We start from the raw sequence: 14,950 nt of genomic DNA, 5'->3' as shown, positions 1-14,950 counted from the left end.
CGCTTCCAGTTAATTCCTGCCTGCTCGATCTCGATCGAGGCGCAGGTTCATTGGCCTGATCCTGCGCACAACCGTGGTGTGATCCGAGCCCGGGTGTGACCGCAACGTGGGCTGACGACCGGCTCATCGGCGCCCGCCAACCAACCCCGGACCGGGGTCCCACCAGCCTGTCTGGTCAGTTGGGTCGCCGTCCCATGTCTGGTTGCCATCAACCAATCTAGTTGCACCTGGAAGGCTGTACTCTCTGGTAAGCCTTATGGCATCCTTCAGGATAGCCGACCAATGATCAGGTTGACGATGCAAATCAATCAAGAACTTCAGCGGGCTCGACCGCTCAGAACTGACTGGCCCTGGCGGAAACAGTGAGCACATTCCACCACGTCGACTCACAGCGGTTCCCCTAATTTCTAATTCGCGATCTTTCCTCAGTCTGAGCTCATGGCCAGACTCTCAGTGTCTGGCCATCTCAAGCACAAACTCGTAACGTGGCCCTCGCTGCACATGAGATGGCATCACCTGTCAAAATCCTGGGTGGAGCCCACCCAGGACAGCCACGTTCGTGCGCCGGCGGTCTGCGCCGGGTGGGCGGGCCCGTTGTGGCACCACTTGAGCCTCAGCCCTGCGCCGCCTGTCAGGAGACCCGGCCGGATTGGGCCGGGACGACTCCTTCGGGATCACCAGGGCTTATTTTCACCCGGAGCATGCTGGTGCTGCTTTCGCTCATCGCCAGAATTCGGATCGGAGGCGACCTGGGCTGTGCCTCGCGGCTGATCACGAGGGTCGCAAAAAGATTTGGTTCTCGTAGTTGACTGTCCAGCCTGCCGATCCCTCGTCCGGCCAAACGAGCGTCACTTCCCCTTCCGGCCTGATTAGCGGCCAACCGCATTTCGCATCGGCGAGCGGAATAAACACAAGACATGTGTTTCTGGAGCCAGCTTGCCAGAATCACTCGCGGTGCGAGTTGCCTGGCGATCATTGCCGCTTCTCAGACAGCGGCTGGCGTTGAGCTGATGACGATGGCTTCTCCTTAATCTTGATGCCGGCGGACAACTTTTTCTTCGCGAGCGGTTGCGAAGCTGGTACTTCCTTTTGAGGCGCTCGAGGCTCGGGTGCTCGTGCCCTCAAAGATGCAACTTTTTGAGTATCCGTCACTTTCATTGATCCTTCCAAAATAGGCACAGATTCCAGCTTGCATGCCGCACTCCTTCGCTTCTTTCTTGCCTTTCTTTGCTGTTTTCCACGCTCTTTCCTCTCCTTCTCTTTCCTCTCCTTCTCTTTCCTCTCCTTCTCTTTCCTCTCCTTCTCTTTCCTCTCCTTCTCTTGCCGCTCTGCCGCCTTGCGCTCCTTCTCTAATCTTGCAGCCTTCTTGCCAGCTTTGCTTGTCTTGCTCACCATCTGAATAAGAGGTGAACATGCGCTTTCAGCCGAAGGCCTGCTTGTTGAAGCCGCTGGGGCAGACACTGACTGTGACACTCCGACTTGAGTCTTCGGCCCTGGTGGAGGCGGATACCCCATTGTGTTCGGTTGGGTTGAGATTTTCTTCTTGGGAGGGTTGGATGCGTGCACGCTAATGATGATCTTGTTTTTGTGCGGAGACAGTAACACCGTGGGCGAGGATACGCACGTCTGCGATGTCGGGTCTGGTGCCGAGCGTCCCTCAGGAGCAGATGGCTTGACTTCCAAGGAATTTGGCTGGCTGCTGCTGCTGCTCACGCCCAAAGACCATCCCTTCACCTGGCGCCACTCCATCCTTTTGTAAGAGCATTTGCAGAACCTTGACTCCCACCCACCCGCTTCATCCCTAGGCCACAGCTGATACCTGACATCAGCAGCAGCAGGGATCTGTGGATGAACAATATCGATACTATGCAGCCACGACGGACCATACAACCCAGCAATGATCGGACCTTCGATGAGCTGCAGGTTTGTCAGTCCCGAAGGATGAAAACGCTCTCCAGGCGGCGGAGTGACCAGCAGGACGCTGCCACGATTCTGCGCTATACACCACGAGAATAGAGCGGACGCGCCCTTCATGTAGAGGCTCCAGGCTTTCATCGTTCTTCTGTCGCTCAGGTCACAGCGAGTCCTGCATGTCTCGTGAGCGGTAGTCTTGAGGGCGCCCAATGCTGTCGACAGCGTAGCAAGGTCATGCTTGTCGGCCCACTTCTGCACGACCTCCTGGTTCATGCCGCTCCACAACACCTGCCCATCCCTTCGCCAGCGCGAGCCATACCGAAATACGCGAAGAATATCCACTGCCTCGTGGACAGTGAGATACTTGAGGAGAAGTGCCACAAATGGCTCCAGGGCCGCTGAATCTTGGCGAGCATTTTCTTTTCGTGCGGCATGTTGGTGAATTGTGCCCAGGGTATTCAACAGATCGGTCCGGGGACCAGTGCCGGCAAAACAGGTCTGCAGGTAGACGCTGGCTGGCCGCAGTAGCGAGTACAGCTCTGCCCAGGGGACCACAGGCGAATAAGCCACGCAAGTGGCGCGGCCATATTGCTCGTCTAGGACGCTCATGGGGGGCAACCTGAGAGTCAATAAGACATGTAGTACCGGTGTTGCTCAGACCAGGCAGGGGTGCAACATCACCAAGCATTCGTGCCGATATAAAGGGCGAATTCTTGTATGTAGAGCAGGAATCCAAGGGACCATTAGAGTTTGGTGTTCTCAGCTGGTGCGTCATTTATGGACAGTTCATATAGACTCTGGTGGCACGCCTCTCACATTCAGCCGTTGGAGGTCTGAACCTTGCAAGACTGTCGAAGCGCGATTTGATGAAAGGCGATCAGTAGCAGCGCACAAGTGCGCAAATTTCTAGCGAATGAAGTCGATCCGCATTCATGCCTCGGCAGTTTGCTATCTTGGTAAACGGCCATGCGTGAAGGGCTCGCTCACTAGATTGTTGCAATGTATCAGTTATCAGCCTCGAATACAAGTGATTCCATGTCAAATAGCGAGAACCGAAATAAACCGACTTGTGAAACAGCTTCGGGTACTCTGTAGTGCCCGAAAGTAAAAGCAGGCCTAATCTTGAACACGCTGAATGAAGTCTGAATCTGTGAACGGCGGCCCCGCCTCATTGTTGTTTTGCCATTCGAAATCCTCCAGAGGTGTCTGCACACCCAACGAAGCTCTGAGTTCACGACGTCTGGCTTCCACTGGGACTGCCAGAGCCCTTATCCGCTCGAGAGCATGAAAAGTCCCTGATTGAATATCCGGAGGAATTTGTGTCTTGCAGTGCATGTACCCATAAAAAATGTTTGCGTGGTTATAAACGACGCGAGGCTCTTTCAAGCAGTCCGTGGCGAACTTGACAAGGTGGGTGAGCTCCTCGAAGGAACCCCGTAGCAAGCTCTCAGGGAAGATGTCTTCCGAACAAAATATCGGTGGTGTCAAGAAACGGCTTTCTCGAGGTCGGCCCGAGTTTAAGTCAACCACAGCAAGGACCCGTCCCTGACTCTGCCAGTCCCACTGAAAATCGCAGAGCGCGCCATCGGCACTGAACACGACGTCTCTGAAACAAATATGGCGGATCAAGCTTAGTATGGACGGAAACGAATAGGCCACAATGACAACCAGATGGCCGATATCGTCAGTCGAACAGGCAGGACGGCGCTCGCGTAGATCGAAACGCCATAGTTCTCTGAACGCAATGAAGTCCCGCTTGATCTCAAGAACAACATGGAGCTCCTCATGCAGGTTCGCTCCGTGAGCGACGAGCAATGATGCAAGATCACAGAGCTTGCGGAAATACCCCTCTTGCAACGCCCTTTGTGTTGCATCATACCACAGAGACGTGATTAATGCCCGCAAGGGCGTGCCCTCGACTTCGATGGCCGGTGCGTCGCCCCATTGCGTGACATTCTGTGGGTATATAATCGCTGTGTACGTATCCGCACCCCACTGAAGAAGGGTTTCTATTGATTTCCGGCGCTTCGAAATCATGCCAGGCGCGTCGTCGAAGTGCTTCTCGAGAGAGCAAGCATGATGGAGAAGACGAGACAGGGTATACGCATCACGCCTGCGGTCTTTCATCAGAAGTAGAATAAATCTGAAAGCTTCGTGTTTGAGTTTGCTGTGGGCGAGCTCGAGGAGAAACTCATGCTCGCGTTGAACAGAAGAAGTCCCGTAAGACGTGCGCATGCCTGGTGTGAATGGCCCTTGGATGTACCGCATACTCCGAGGCGGGGTGACGGTCGACAAGGACAGTACGCCCAGTCGGAAAAGCCGCTCACACTGCCGAAGCAGCCGCAGTGTTTCCGCAACATCGGCATCAAGGACCCTGCTGCCGGTCGGCCACAAGTCGCTCAAAACCAAATAGAGATAGCTTGTAACACATTTCTGCATGATTGCACCGCCGCGGTCATCACAGATGAACGTGGCATGCCTGAAGAGGCGGCTGTACGCCAGATCGGCTTCGAAAGACCGGTGTAGGGCGACGCTGCCAGGGAACTCGCCATCCGCCAAAATAGCCTGCCCTACCCCAGTCGTGTCAAAAAAGTCAAAGGCGGTACGATGAATGCACCTATAATCAGTTCTGCTCAACTGTTGGAGCTTTCCGTAAACTCCACCATACCATGGGAAGGCATATTCTTCAGATTCCGGGACCTCTCTCGGCCTTGTGCAACGAAGTAAGCCCGCACAGCGTGCCAATGTGTCTTGCTGCGACCACTCGCATGCCTCAGTCAGTTTCTCAATCATCGTGGGGTCTGGTGATGCAGCATCCAGTACCTGGCGCATCAAGTTCTGGTTCATTGCCAAGGCCATTGTCATGCAGTCAAACGACTGCTTGGGGACTTGACGAGACTTGTACAAGGCCAGCTGCAAGTATGACGCAGCGCGTTTTCTGATCTGCCTAGTGTTGCCATTCGCTCTTGTCCACATGTCCGCGAATAGATCCGCCAATTGGGTCGGTAGAGTGTTGATACGGCTCTCCAGGTCCTCAATCGTCTCCCCTTCTCGCAATGCCTGGCACACAGTCGAGACGGTCAGGCACAACCAGAGGAAGATGCCATTGGCACCACCCACGAGAGTGTTCACCAGCCACTCTGCAAGTTCGTCATGGCTGTGCAGCGTCCTCCGATGAGAGAGTGCTTCGCCGCGAGGGATCGTCAGAGAGGATGATGCGTTGATGTTGTAGTCCGGAGGAATGGTAATGTGGGCCGTGGCATACCGCTGGAGGTCGGCGTGATTCAGATTCTCGAGGCGCAGTTTTGGGAAGCGCCCTAGCAATGTAGAAATGAGTGTCTCTGGGCGAGAAGCCAGGCAGATTTTGACTTGAACTGATGCTCCTGCCAGCTGCTTTATTGTGTCGAGCAGACCGCAAAGTCGGAGGACTCCGTCCTGTGGATATACCTCGTCCAGTCCGTCAAGGAAAAAAGCCAAAGGGCGGTTGTAGTGTTGTATAACGGCCAGTAGTTGTGCCTGTAGCTCTGACTCTGACCAGTCGGTTTCTGTATCCTTGTTGGACATGTCTTTGTCACTGGAAAGCACCCGTTGCAGGGCAGCGCGGCTCTTACTGAGTAGTTGGTGTAGCAGCGAGCATAATAAACCCTTGATGCTCTGTTGCATTACCGTGCCAGGACGCCAAAAGAAGTGAGATGCACAGATAGTGCCCGGGCTCCACTCCTGTAAAGATTGTTGCGTTGCTGATTGCCCGAGTAGAAATTTCACAAGGGTCGATTTCCCTGTTCCTGGATTGCCACTAATCCAGTACACTGTTTCCGTCGACCTAAGCCAATCCGAAAAGCTGTCCCAATTTCGGTTGTCTGAACTTACAGGATCAGCTTCGCTACCGTCGCGTAACATCCACGTAAAAGTATCTGGACAAGAAGGCGAGATTTGATTCCGACGTTCATTCATCCGGTCAAACTTGAGACTCCGGAGCAGATGCTCCTCGGTAGCTGTAAGTTGAGCTGCAGCGTCCTGCTTCGCAGCATTCGCGAACGCTCCGTTGATATGATCGGTAAAAGAAACACTGAGTTGTTTGGTGACCATGTCAATGTGGCGTGCCAAGTTCTTTTCATTCTTCTTGGATGCGTCTGAGATAACTTTTCGGGTGGCTTCGAGATCGTGTTTTCGCCCATCGCGATATTCCTCGAGAACTGTTCGAACGTCGGTAGACAGAGAGGACAAATCCATTTCGGTCTGAGCAGAGCTATCCCTGAAAAGAAAAAAGACGGTTAGCTCACGAACTATGCTCAGCGACACCCACTGATTGCTTCAAGGAAGTGTCAAGTCACGGAAAATAGAAGGAGAAGAGGACTTGCAGTATATTCGTCAGCAATCCAGTTTGCAAGGTATTTTGTGCTTCGGCCAATCTCTGATCGAGCTTCTCTAGGCGCCTCTTCCGCCAAATAGTCTTCGCGGCGATCTTCAGCGTTGCACTCAATCTTGCGGTCTGCGATGCGCCGTTTAGAAAGTTGACCTCCTCTTGGAGATCACGGGCTGCATTCTGACATCTTTCGACCAGGCTGAGAAGCTGCTTGTCGGAGGCTTTGAGTTTCGCACCTGGCGCGGGTGTCGTAATGTCCCGTATGTGGCTAGCAATGGTCTCAAGCTCGACAGCAGCATCGACTAACGCAGGATCTAAGGCTCCATCCTGGTATACCTGGCGTGCGAGCCGTATAGCCTCTCATCCAGTGCCGATGATCTGTAGAATGTTGCAGGCGAGTCCCAAAGCAGCGAGCGGCTCCAGGCCAGACATGGCGTTCGACGTTGGTTTCGGGGCCTGATGGTATCCCCGTAGGCTGTTAGACTCTTAAACTCTTGTAGTAGTCAGAGGAGAGGATGCATGGAGGTGCGGGGTAAACAGGCTGATCTGCCTTGCTTATCCCAACGCCACCTTCAAGATGCCTCGTGTAACGTTCAACGATCTCGTATGTAACGCTCGTCTGGCCCCTTTAAGGAGCGATGTCGTAGGCGCAACGGTAGTTCAGCAACGAAGGAGGAGCACAGTCAGGAGAAGGAGAAATCAGGGGCCAAGTTCTTCAACTCGGACAATGCCCTGACAGAGGTTGTGGTTGCCTACTGGCTACACTTGTGTCGTTCTTGTGAGGTGCCAGGGTGGGCGTCAGAAGAGTGGCGGGGCACGCATATCGACTGTGCCTCGCAATATGCCTTCCCTGCCCCTGCATAAAGCTGAAAGAAGAGTCCTGCAGGCAGCAGGTACCTCCAGTCCGTTATCATTGCAACAGCCATTCACCAAGGCCAGCCTACTTTTCACTGAGCTCCCACGACGCACGTTATCGGCGCTGCTCACGTCGACCCATCGGACCATGGAATCATAACTTGCACTCCGCCGGGTGCAGCCCCAACCAGCATGCCGGGTCTCGAGCCAGTGCCTCAAGGGCAGTTGCCCTTTGAATACACGAAACTCGATCCTACTCGACACGAGATCCGGCTGATCAGACTCAAGCCAGCCACTACGGGACCCATTCATGGCGACATGATTGTCCAGAGCCTGGACCACCACAGCTTCGTCCCTTATGAAGCTGTGTCCTACGTCTGGGGCGAGTCGGACATGTGCGAGACAATCACCGTGGACGGCAACAAGCTCCCGATCACCAGGAGCGCCCACGTGATGCTCGACAGGCTCTGCAGGGCCAACCACGGCCATCTGTGGATAGATGCCATCTGCATTAACCAGGCCGACGACGCCGAGCGCGGCCACCAGGTGCAACAGATGAGACGCGTCTATGCTTCGGCCACCAGGGTAATCATCTACCTTGGCCACTCCAACGCGAATATCGACCTGCTCATGAAAGGGCTGCGGGCCGGAGTAGAGATGAGCGGAGCAGAGACCCAAAACCCCATGTCTCGAAGGGCAGAGCGATCAACGATAGAGATGTGGTGGCAGGTCCAGAGAGTCTTTCGCCAGAACTATCTCAACGCCAGGCAGCGGCAGCGTGCTGCCCTTTGCGAGCTTCTCGACCGATCATACTTTGAGAGGATCTGGATCATTCAGGAAGTAAGCAATGCAAGGGCTGGCCTTGTCCATTGCGGCGACTATGCCGTGTCGTGCAGTGCGTTCACCTTGGCTCCAAGTCTTCTGGACGTCCAGGTCAAACAGCACTGCCTCCACATTCTGGAAGCGATGCCGACCATTCAGCGGCACGAATCGTCATGGCTGAGCGCAGGACAAGACATGAGCCTATTCCATCTTCTTTCGAAATTCCGTGGCTCCCAGGCAACTCTTCAACGCGACAGGATTTACGCTCTCCTTGGCCTCTGCGAGCGGGAGGGGGATCGAACGCTTCTAGTCGACTACACGCTGTCCGATGTGGACGTTGTGCGGCATGCAGCCGCGTACATCTGCAGCTGCAGTGTTGACTGCCTGCCAGCAACGCTTTCGCCTACCATTTTGTCGTTCCTGGACAATCTCGCGACCTTGCATCAAAGAGCCTTTAGCCAGCTCGTGCAGTCCCAGGCAGAGCGCGCACCCCAAGACATGGCCAGCATGCTTCGCGCTGTGCCTCGGAAGTTCGAGGTCACAACCACAATACTTCAAGACGCTGTCAAGAATAAGGTCCACGGCGAAGCCATGTTCAGACTGCTCCTCGAGCATGTGCCTGTCCACGGCGAAGCCATGTTCAGACTGCTCCTCGAGCATGTGCCTGATATTCGCATCGATGCGGACATTCTTGAGAGTGCTGTGCGAAATCGGAGCCAAGGGAAAGCTCTGACACGGCTGGTTCTCACTATGCGAGGCGATGATATTGACTTGACAGAGGAACTTGTCACAGCCATCGTTTCAAACGAGTCTGACGGACGTGAGATTGCGCAGATCTTTCTCGAAGAGCATACGAGTCTCGCTGCTTCTCACGGAAAAATGCTCACGGAATTTTGGGAAGAAGGAAGTGCTTGGACAAAAATGTACGGCTATTTTCGCGAGGCAGGAGCACGACTGCAACTATCTGAACAAGTTCTGTCCGCAGAACTGAGAAGCTCCAGCGCTGGGCGGAAGGCCCACCAGTCCTTCCTCCAAACTAGAGATTGGCACGTTATAGCCGAGCCACTCTTGGTCGCCTTGATCCGATCCTCGGCGGACGCAAGACGCGCAATGGCGGCCATTCTCCGCGACACAGCTCAAATTGGGACTCGGTGCCCTGAGCAGGCCCTCGCAGCCTCAATGAGCCATCCGACGTGGGCGGCCGAGTATCTCAGTACCTTTGAGCAGTTCTATAGCGCTGAAGTGATGGCTGCAACGATCCATGGCAGCAGCGACGAGGCCCTTTGGGGGTTTCTGCGCCATAAGGTGCGAAAAGAAGTGGCGACCCCTCGGCCAGTTACATTTGATAATGGGCAGCCAGCTTTGTGGTGGGCGATCAGCCGAAAGAGCGTGGGCTTCACGAGCGCTCTGCTCGACAAGGGCGTCAGGCTCGAAGTTGAGCATCTCACATTTGGCACGCCGGTGCTCTTTGCGACCATGAGCGGAAATCTGGAGATGATCAAGCTGCTCCTGTCCCACGGCGTGCCTCCACGGGCAAAAGCGAAATTTGTAGGCCCACTATTGGAACCCCTTGCTCTTGCGGCTGAAGACGACCACCGGGATATTCTGGAGCACCTTCTCACGTATACCAAGATGTCTGTGGACGAGAAGCTCCTCTGCCGCTGCAAGCTAATCACTCATGCGGTGGAGGGTCGACAACTAGAAACAATACAATATCTCCGGGCCAAGGGGGCTGAAGTCGACCCAGCGGGTTGGTACCGAGATCGTATTTTTTTCCCGCGCTGTCCTTGGGAGAATTGGTACAACCCCGAATTCTTCGCCGAACGCAAGGGCCTCGCCAGCAGGGGGGCCACGAGCGCGGAAATGATGGAATACTTCCTCGACGATTTGGATTATACCACCATCATCGACCTCGCGTTCGTGGCCATCAAGAAGAACGACCCAAGCGAACTGTCTATCCTCCTCCGTCGTGGCAAGCCGGCCAGCGCTGTCGACGGTGAGGGCAACACGCTGCTCCACAGAGCGGCGATGGAGGGACACGAAAAGATCGCGGCCCTACTGCTCGAGCGAGCCGACATCAACACCAACGCCGACATTCAAAATCGACAGGGTAACACGGCGCTACACATAGCTACGATGGAGGGGCACGATGAGATCACGCGCCTGCTGCTCGAGCGGGCTGACGTCGATGCCAACCTTCCAAATCGAGACGGCAGCACGCCACTACACATAGCCGCGATCGAGGGACACGACGAGATCGCGGGCTTGCTGCTCGAGCGGGCCGGCGCCGATCCCAAGATTCAAACCCGACACGGCGACACGCCGTTGCACTTGGCTATCGCGTGGACCTGGATGCCTGTGGTCGAGCTGCTCGTCAAACACGGCGCGGCGGTTGACATCAGAAACAACAAGGGCGAGACGCCGCTGGACGTTCCCCGGCGGCGTGTTCACGGGGTGGAGGTCCCGCTCGACGGACCCCGGCCGAAATGGGTCAGGTGCGGATCAGGCTGGTGCCGATCAGACAGCACAGAGAGGGGGGGTTCAACATGTGGCTTCCAAGATTATGGGTTGGAGGACTGGGTTGAACAGCAGCGCCGGCGGGCAGACGGAAGTGACGACGGGCTTGTCACGACGCAACGACACGGGTGAATGGGCACTTTTTTTTTTTTCTCGAAACTGTGTGTGTGTGTGTGTGTGACTATGCTTCGGCATCGTCCGATAAGCCTCTGCAGGAGGCGCAGCGCCACCCACGACGCTTGGGAGCCGCAGGGGACAAAGACAATGCAAGGGCCCGCTTTCTTCAACAATGCTAAGGGGCGCGCCTGGGCTGGTTGGTGCGCTCTTTGTTGTGGCATGCAGCTAGCCGACCCTCTTCCTATCGTGGAGGGTGGCTGCAGGCGGTAGATCGTCCGATCACTAATGGAATGCATGTGCATGGGCTTGTGTTGATGAAGGGGAGAAGACAAAAAGGAAGAAGAGAAAGAGCGGCTGCCATGCACCGGGGATCTGCATTGTGTCAGGTCGCTCTGAGGATGGCATGACAGCGGCACGTCGCCCACGACGACACATGCCAGTCGCTGGCCCAAACATTGACAAGCTGGGAGCAGGTGGAAGCGACGGCAAGTGCGCCAAGCAGGCCCCGGAGATTGCGTGCAGGCGAGCAACGGCCCAGCTCGCCGGATAACGAGCCGGGTACGCAGGGGCCTCGTCCTTTTCTAGTTGCTATTTGGGGCTCGGGTGGTCCCCGTCCCCGCCTGCCTGCCGCTCGCTCTCGCAAATCGCCAACCCTACCGCCGTCATTCATTCTTCTCCTACTACCGGTGTCGTTGGCAGTTAGCTCCCCGCCAGGCCGATCAGCAGGAGTCCGTTCTCCTGCGTCCATTCGCTCTACCACGCCTCTCTGCGTTCACTCTCGCTACACTTCACTCACCAATCGTCGACACCTTGCGACAACTTGCGACAACTTGCGCCAGCGCGACAGCTCGATCTTCCTCTGCCGATCCTCAGACCTTCACGCCTCGACGTCTCCCACGCGAAAACAAACCAAAAAACAGCGCGAAACCACGCTGCCCACCATGGTCGCCCCTTCGTGTCTCTACTCGGCCATCAGCTACACGGTCATGTCCTTCTTTACCGACTACGAGCTCGCCGCCGCCGGTACCCAGCCGAAAATCATCTCGCGGACTCTCGCCCCGGACTGCAGGCGCTACTTCCGGCCCCAGTCCTTCCTCGACGCCGCCGGCTTCCCCCCGGGCTTCTACTTCAACAACACGGCCTACGAGACGAGCGTGGCGCCAGAGCTCGCAGTCACACAGTCGGCCAACTGGACCGTCATCAACCTGTCCATCGACACGGAGCAGCGCACGGCGGCCGCGCTGACCGAGTACCGCGTCAGGCTGTGCGGCACGAGCGAGTACCTCCTCGAGTTCGAGTGGACGTGGTACTTTGACCAGACGGGCACCCGGATCGAGAAGATTATCGAGTTTGTCGACCCCATCGCCACGCTCAAGGAGGCGGCGGACGCGGCAGAGATTGCCGCGACGGGGGTCAAGTGCTAGACGTGACCTAGGGAAGAGGGGGCGGGGTCTTTCGCACGTGTGGTGCTCGCTCCTCTGACCCTTGCGGTCTCTTGTTTTGTTCTTCTTTTGGCTGATTTAGCGATGTTTTTCTCACATCCTTTGGCGTATCTCGTGCGGCGGTACATGTTGGGTATTAGGATCGTGCGATCTCACGACCTGCGTTGAGGGGGGTTTCCTATCGAGCTGAGCGGCTCGGGGAGCGGGTCCCGTCGCGCAAGCGCGCATGTCGAGCGATGACAAAGTCACTGGCCGCGTGCTGCTAGACATCGTGGCATTCGGCCAGGAGCGTTGAACCGGCCAAGGCAGAACCAGCCACATGGGATGGCCGCTGGGGTGGAAGAAAAGGTAGATGCCAAACGTTGGAAGATCAAGGCTCGGCGAAGATGAAGGAGCGAGGGTAGCAACAAGCACACGGCGACAAGCAGCCCCCCTCAGAGGGTTCTGTGCTGGCGAAAAGGTCAAGATACAGGACCTGGTCTGGTTGCGACTCTTCTGGCGGCTCCCAAGCCACGCACGCTTGGCCCGGCACGCCGGCGCCACGCCACTCAGCCCCCAAGCCCTACGCCATTGCCCTCGCTGGCGGTGGCTGGACTAGGAGCGGAGCTGATGTCGCCCGCTGAGAAGTCGTCAGGCGCGTCTCGCGTCCTGCGTTCTAAATGGCGAGTCAGTCAGGCTAGCTAGTGAGAATCAGGTCAACTCGGCTCGGTACAAACTTCCGGGCAGAAACACAAGCATGCGCATTTCCTGGGCGACAATCACGACTCCCCCTCTTCTTCATTGCGGTATCAAATGCCTAGCGACTCAAAGAAGGCTCTTGGCAATTCATTTGTATATATTTCTTACATCCTGTTTGTCGTGAGCATCATGGCATAATTGTAATCACTCGATTCTTCCGATTCCGTAACGCCCCATCGTGATCAACCCTCATTCGTCGGACGGGAACCAGCGAAGGGCCAAACAACTCTACGACCGAGCAGAGCTGTCTCTGTGCGACACGCAACTACTGCATGCGACTATGACGTCTCGTGTCTGGAGCCACTGTCTGTCTGTCCGTCTTAGGGAATGGAGTAATTGTACTCCCGCTGCCAGAGAGAGTGTTGCCCGAAACGATCGGCGACCGAATGCCCAGGCAGCGGGCGGCGGACGGCGGGCCGAGCGTTGGTGTGAAGGGGTCTCAGTGGGTGGAGGCTGGGATTTGTGGGTGTTCCCGCCCGAGTCCTGGGCTAGGCACAGCGCCGCCGGGCCGAACGCCTGTGGCCGCCGGTGGCTTGGGAACGCAGCGATTAGATCAGAACCCGCAGAGAAGGCAAGCAAATGCTTGCTGGAAGAACCGACATCTAGCTGTACTGGACGCCTGGAACTTTATCATGCATTTGCACGTGAATGACTCCACGAAGTGCAACACAACAGAATGCAAGGGCACAGGATTGGCAGGGGTCGAAGTGGGATGGGACGACAATGGGAGGGGAGCGGGGATCTCTCACAGGCCAGCCAGCTACGGGGCGTGGGGGCCTGACGACAACGCCCGCCTGCCCGATGGCGAAGTCCGGATATCGTGGTGGTGGCCTCTGTCGAACAAGGTGTGAGTAAGACACAGAGACCCACGCTACGGTCTCTTTGTCCATGCCGTAGCTCGCCTCATCTTTTGCGTTCCTGCCCCTCTTTGTATTGTGCTGATGCTAACATTATGATCTTTCCTTGGGCCCGAAGTCCTGGGTCTTCTCTCGAGCGTGTTTCTAAGCTCCAACATCGTCAACTTCTTAAGAACGCAGACTCGCCGCAGCAGAAATCCCCAAACCTGGTAGACCCTATATTGGACAACAAGGAATAAAAGAAGACCGTCAACATGACGCGAGACACAACCAACCCTGCAGCTCTGCCACGAGCCACCACCACCACCACCACCCACGCTCCCGCCCAGCAGCCTCCTCGGCCAACCTCCACAAACCCCCTCAGCAAGCCACGCATCCTGTGCCTTCACGGGGGCGGCACCAACGCGCGCATCTTCAAGGCGCAGTGCCGGGTCCTCTCGCGCGTGCTGGACCCCTGGTTCCGCCTCGTCTACGCCGAAGCCCCCTTCGAGTCGCAACCAGGGCCGGACGTGCTGTCCGTCTACGCCGACTGCGGGCCGTTCAAGCGCTGGCTGCGGTGGAAGCCCGAGCACGCGGCCATCACGGACGAGGATGTAGTCGCGGCGATCGACGAGGCGCTGGCCGAGGCCATGAGCGAGGACGACGACGCCGGCGCGACGGGCGAGTGGGTGGGCTTGCTGGGGTTCAGCCAGGGCGCGAAGCTCGCCGCAAGCTTGATGTTTCGGCAGCAGGTGCTGCTCGCTTCTCCTGGGGGGCTTGCACAGGGACGAGACAACAATAAAAACAGCACAGGGACATCAATACGACCACTACTGTCACCGGTCGAGTGGAAATTCGCCATCCTCCACGCCGGCCGCGCCCCGCTCGTCAACCTGCTCGGCGAGGCCACGTTTTCCTCCTCGCTGCTCTCGCGGCCCTCGCAGATCGGCCTGGCCGACAAGCCTGACGACTCGGGCCACCACGTCCCCCACGACATCATGGACGTCGCCTCGGGGAAGCACATGCTGGACCTGCCGACCGTGCACGTCCACGGCTTGCAGGACGTCGGCATCCACCTGCACCGGGACTTGCTCGACACGTACTGCACGCCCGGCAGCGCGGTGCTGGTGGAGTGGGACGGCGCGCACCGGATGCCGCTCAAGGCGGGAGATGTGCAGCTCGTCGTGGACGCGATGCTCGCGGTTGCGGCGGAGACGGGGGCGATATGATGGGCCACGGCGAGGTGTATATTATTGGAGTATATTTAGTATATGATTGCCTTCTAAGCGAATGAACGAGTTGCAATTGTGTTGAGTGTGCTGAATCTTACGGGCGGCATAGTG

The 14,950-nt window shown here is 56.7% G+C and overlaps 6 protein-coding genes across 6 annotated transcripts; 2 read left to right on the top strand and 4 right to left on the bottom strand.

The window, feature by feature from the left end:
• Positions 1 to 764: 764 nt before the first annotated feature.
• Positions 765 to 1,266, bottom strand: B0I36DRAFT_335263 (uncharacterized protein). Its single transcript, XM_046155446.1, has one exon. The coding sequence runs from the start codon at positions 1,156 to 1,158 to the stop codon at positions 973 to 975; it is 186 nt and encodes a 61-aa protein (XP_046006338.1). The 5' UTR covers positions 1,159 to 1,266; the 3' UTR covers positions 765 to 972.
• A 32-nt stretch (positions 1,267 to 1,298) lies between these two features.
• Positions 1,299 to 2,662, bottom strand: B0I36DRAFT_335262 (uncharacterized protein). The gene is made up of 3 exons (XM_046155445.1): positions 2,234 to 2,662; positions 1,825 to 2,202; positions 1,299 to 1,750 (listed from the first exon to the last, which is right to left on the bottom strand). The coding sequence occupies exons 1-3, from the start codon at positions 2,600 to 2,602 to the stop codon at positions 1,658 to 1,660; spliced, it is 840 nt and encodes a 279-aa protein (XP_046006337.1). The 5' UTR covers positions 2,603 to 2,662; the 3' UTR covers positions 1,299 to 1,657.
• A 368-nt stretch (positions 2,663 to 3,030) lies between these two features.
• B0I36DRAFT_368118 (uncharacterized protein) lies at positions 3,031 to 5,478 on the bottom strand (the record flags this gene model as incomplete). Its single annotated transcript, XM_046159567.1, has 1 exon — positions 3,031 to 5,478. One exon carries the CDS (start codon positions 5,476 to 5,478, stop codon positions 3,031 to 3,033), a length of 2,448 nt encoding a protein of 815 aa, XP_046006336.1.
• Positions 5,479 to 5,784: 306 nt separating this feature from the next.
• On the bottom strand, positions 5,785 to 6,302 carry B0I36DRAFT_435460 (uncharacterized protein; the record flags this gene model as incomplete). The annotated part of the gene is made up of 2 exons (XM_046162766.1): positions 6,276 to 6,302; positions 5,785 to 6,169 (listed from the first exon to the last, which is right to left on the bottom strand). A coding segment is annotated over exon 2 (363 nt), but the record flags the coding sequence as incomplete, so codon positions are not given.
• A 1,025-nt stretch (positions 6,303 to 7,327) lies between these two features.
• Positions 7,328 to 8,320, top strand: B0I36DRAFT_253410 (heterokaryon incompatibility protein-domain-containing protein; the record flags this gene model as incomplete). Its single annotated transcript, XM_046150751.1, has 1 exon — positions 7,328 to 8,320. A coding segment is annotated over one exon (993 nt), but the record flags the coding sequence as incomplete, so codon positions are not given.
• A 5,296-nt stretch (positions 8,321 to 13,616) lies between these two features.
• B0I36DRAFT_335252 (serine hydrolase FSH) lies at positions 13,617 to 14,928 on the top strand. Its single transcript, XM_046155444.1, has one exon. It carries the CDS (start codon positions 13,883 to 13,885, stop codon positions 14,834 to 14,836), a length of 954 nt encoding a protein of 317 aa, XP_046006333.1. The 5' UTR covers positions 13,617 to 13,882; the 3' UTR covers positions 14,837 to 14,928.
• Positions 14,929 to 14,950: the final 22 nt, after the last annotated feature.

The sequence above is a fragment of the Microdochium trichocladiopsis genome, assembly GCF_020744255.1.
Source record: "Microdochium trichocladiopsis strain MPI-CAGE-CH-0230 chromosome Unknown B0I36scaffold_11, whole genome shotgun sequence".
In the NCBI taxonomy this organism is placed as follows: Eukaryota; Fungi; Ascomycota; class Sordariomycetes; order Xylariales; family Microdochiaceae; genus Microdochium; species Microdochium trichocladiopsis.
This window is presented reverse-complemented; position numbering and strand designations above follow the sequence as displayed.

Excerpts from the sequence above, each read along its gene's own strand:
- B0I36DRAFT_335252 (XM_046155444.1), top strand. The coding sequence starts at position 13,883 with ATGACGCGAGACACAACCAACCCTGCAGCTCTGCCACGAGCCACCACC.
- B0I36DRAFT_335262 (XM_046155445.1), bottom strand. The coding sequence starts at position 2,602 with ATGCTTGGTGATGTTGCACCCCTGCCTGGTCTGAGCAACACCGGTACT. Across the intron at positions 2,203-2,233 it reads GATATTCTTCGCGTATTTCG|GTGTTGTGGAGCGGCATGAA; the intron begins GTATGGCTCGCG and ends AGGGATGGGCAG. Across the intron at positions 1,751-1,824 it reads AGATCCCTGCTGCTGCTGAT|GATGGAGTGGCGCCAGGTGA; the intron begins GTCAGGTATCAG and ends CTCTTACAAAAG.
- B0I36DRAFT_335263 (XM_046155446.1), bottom strand. The coding sequence starts at position 1,158 with ATGAAAGTGACGGATACTCAAAAAGTTGCATCTTTGAGGGCACGAGCA.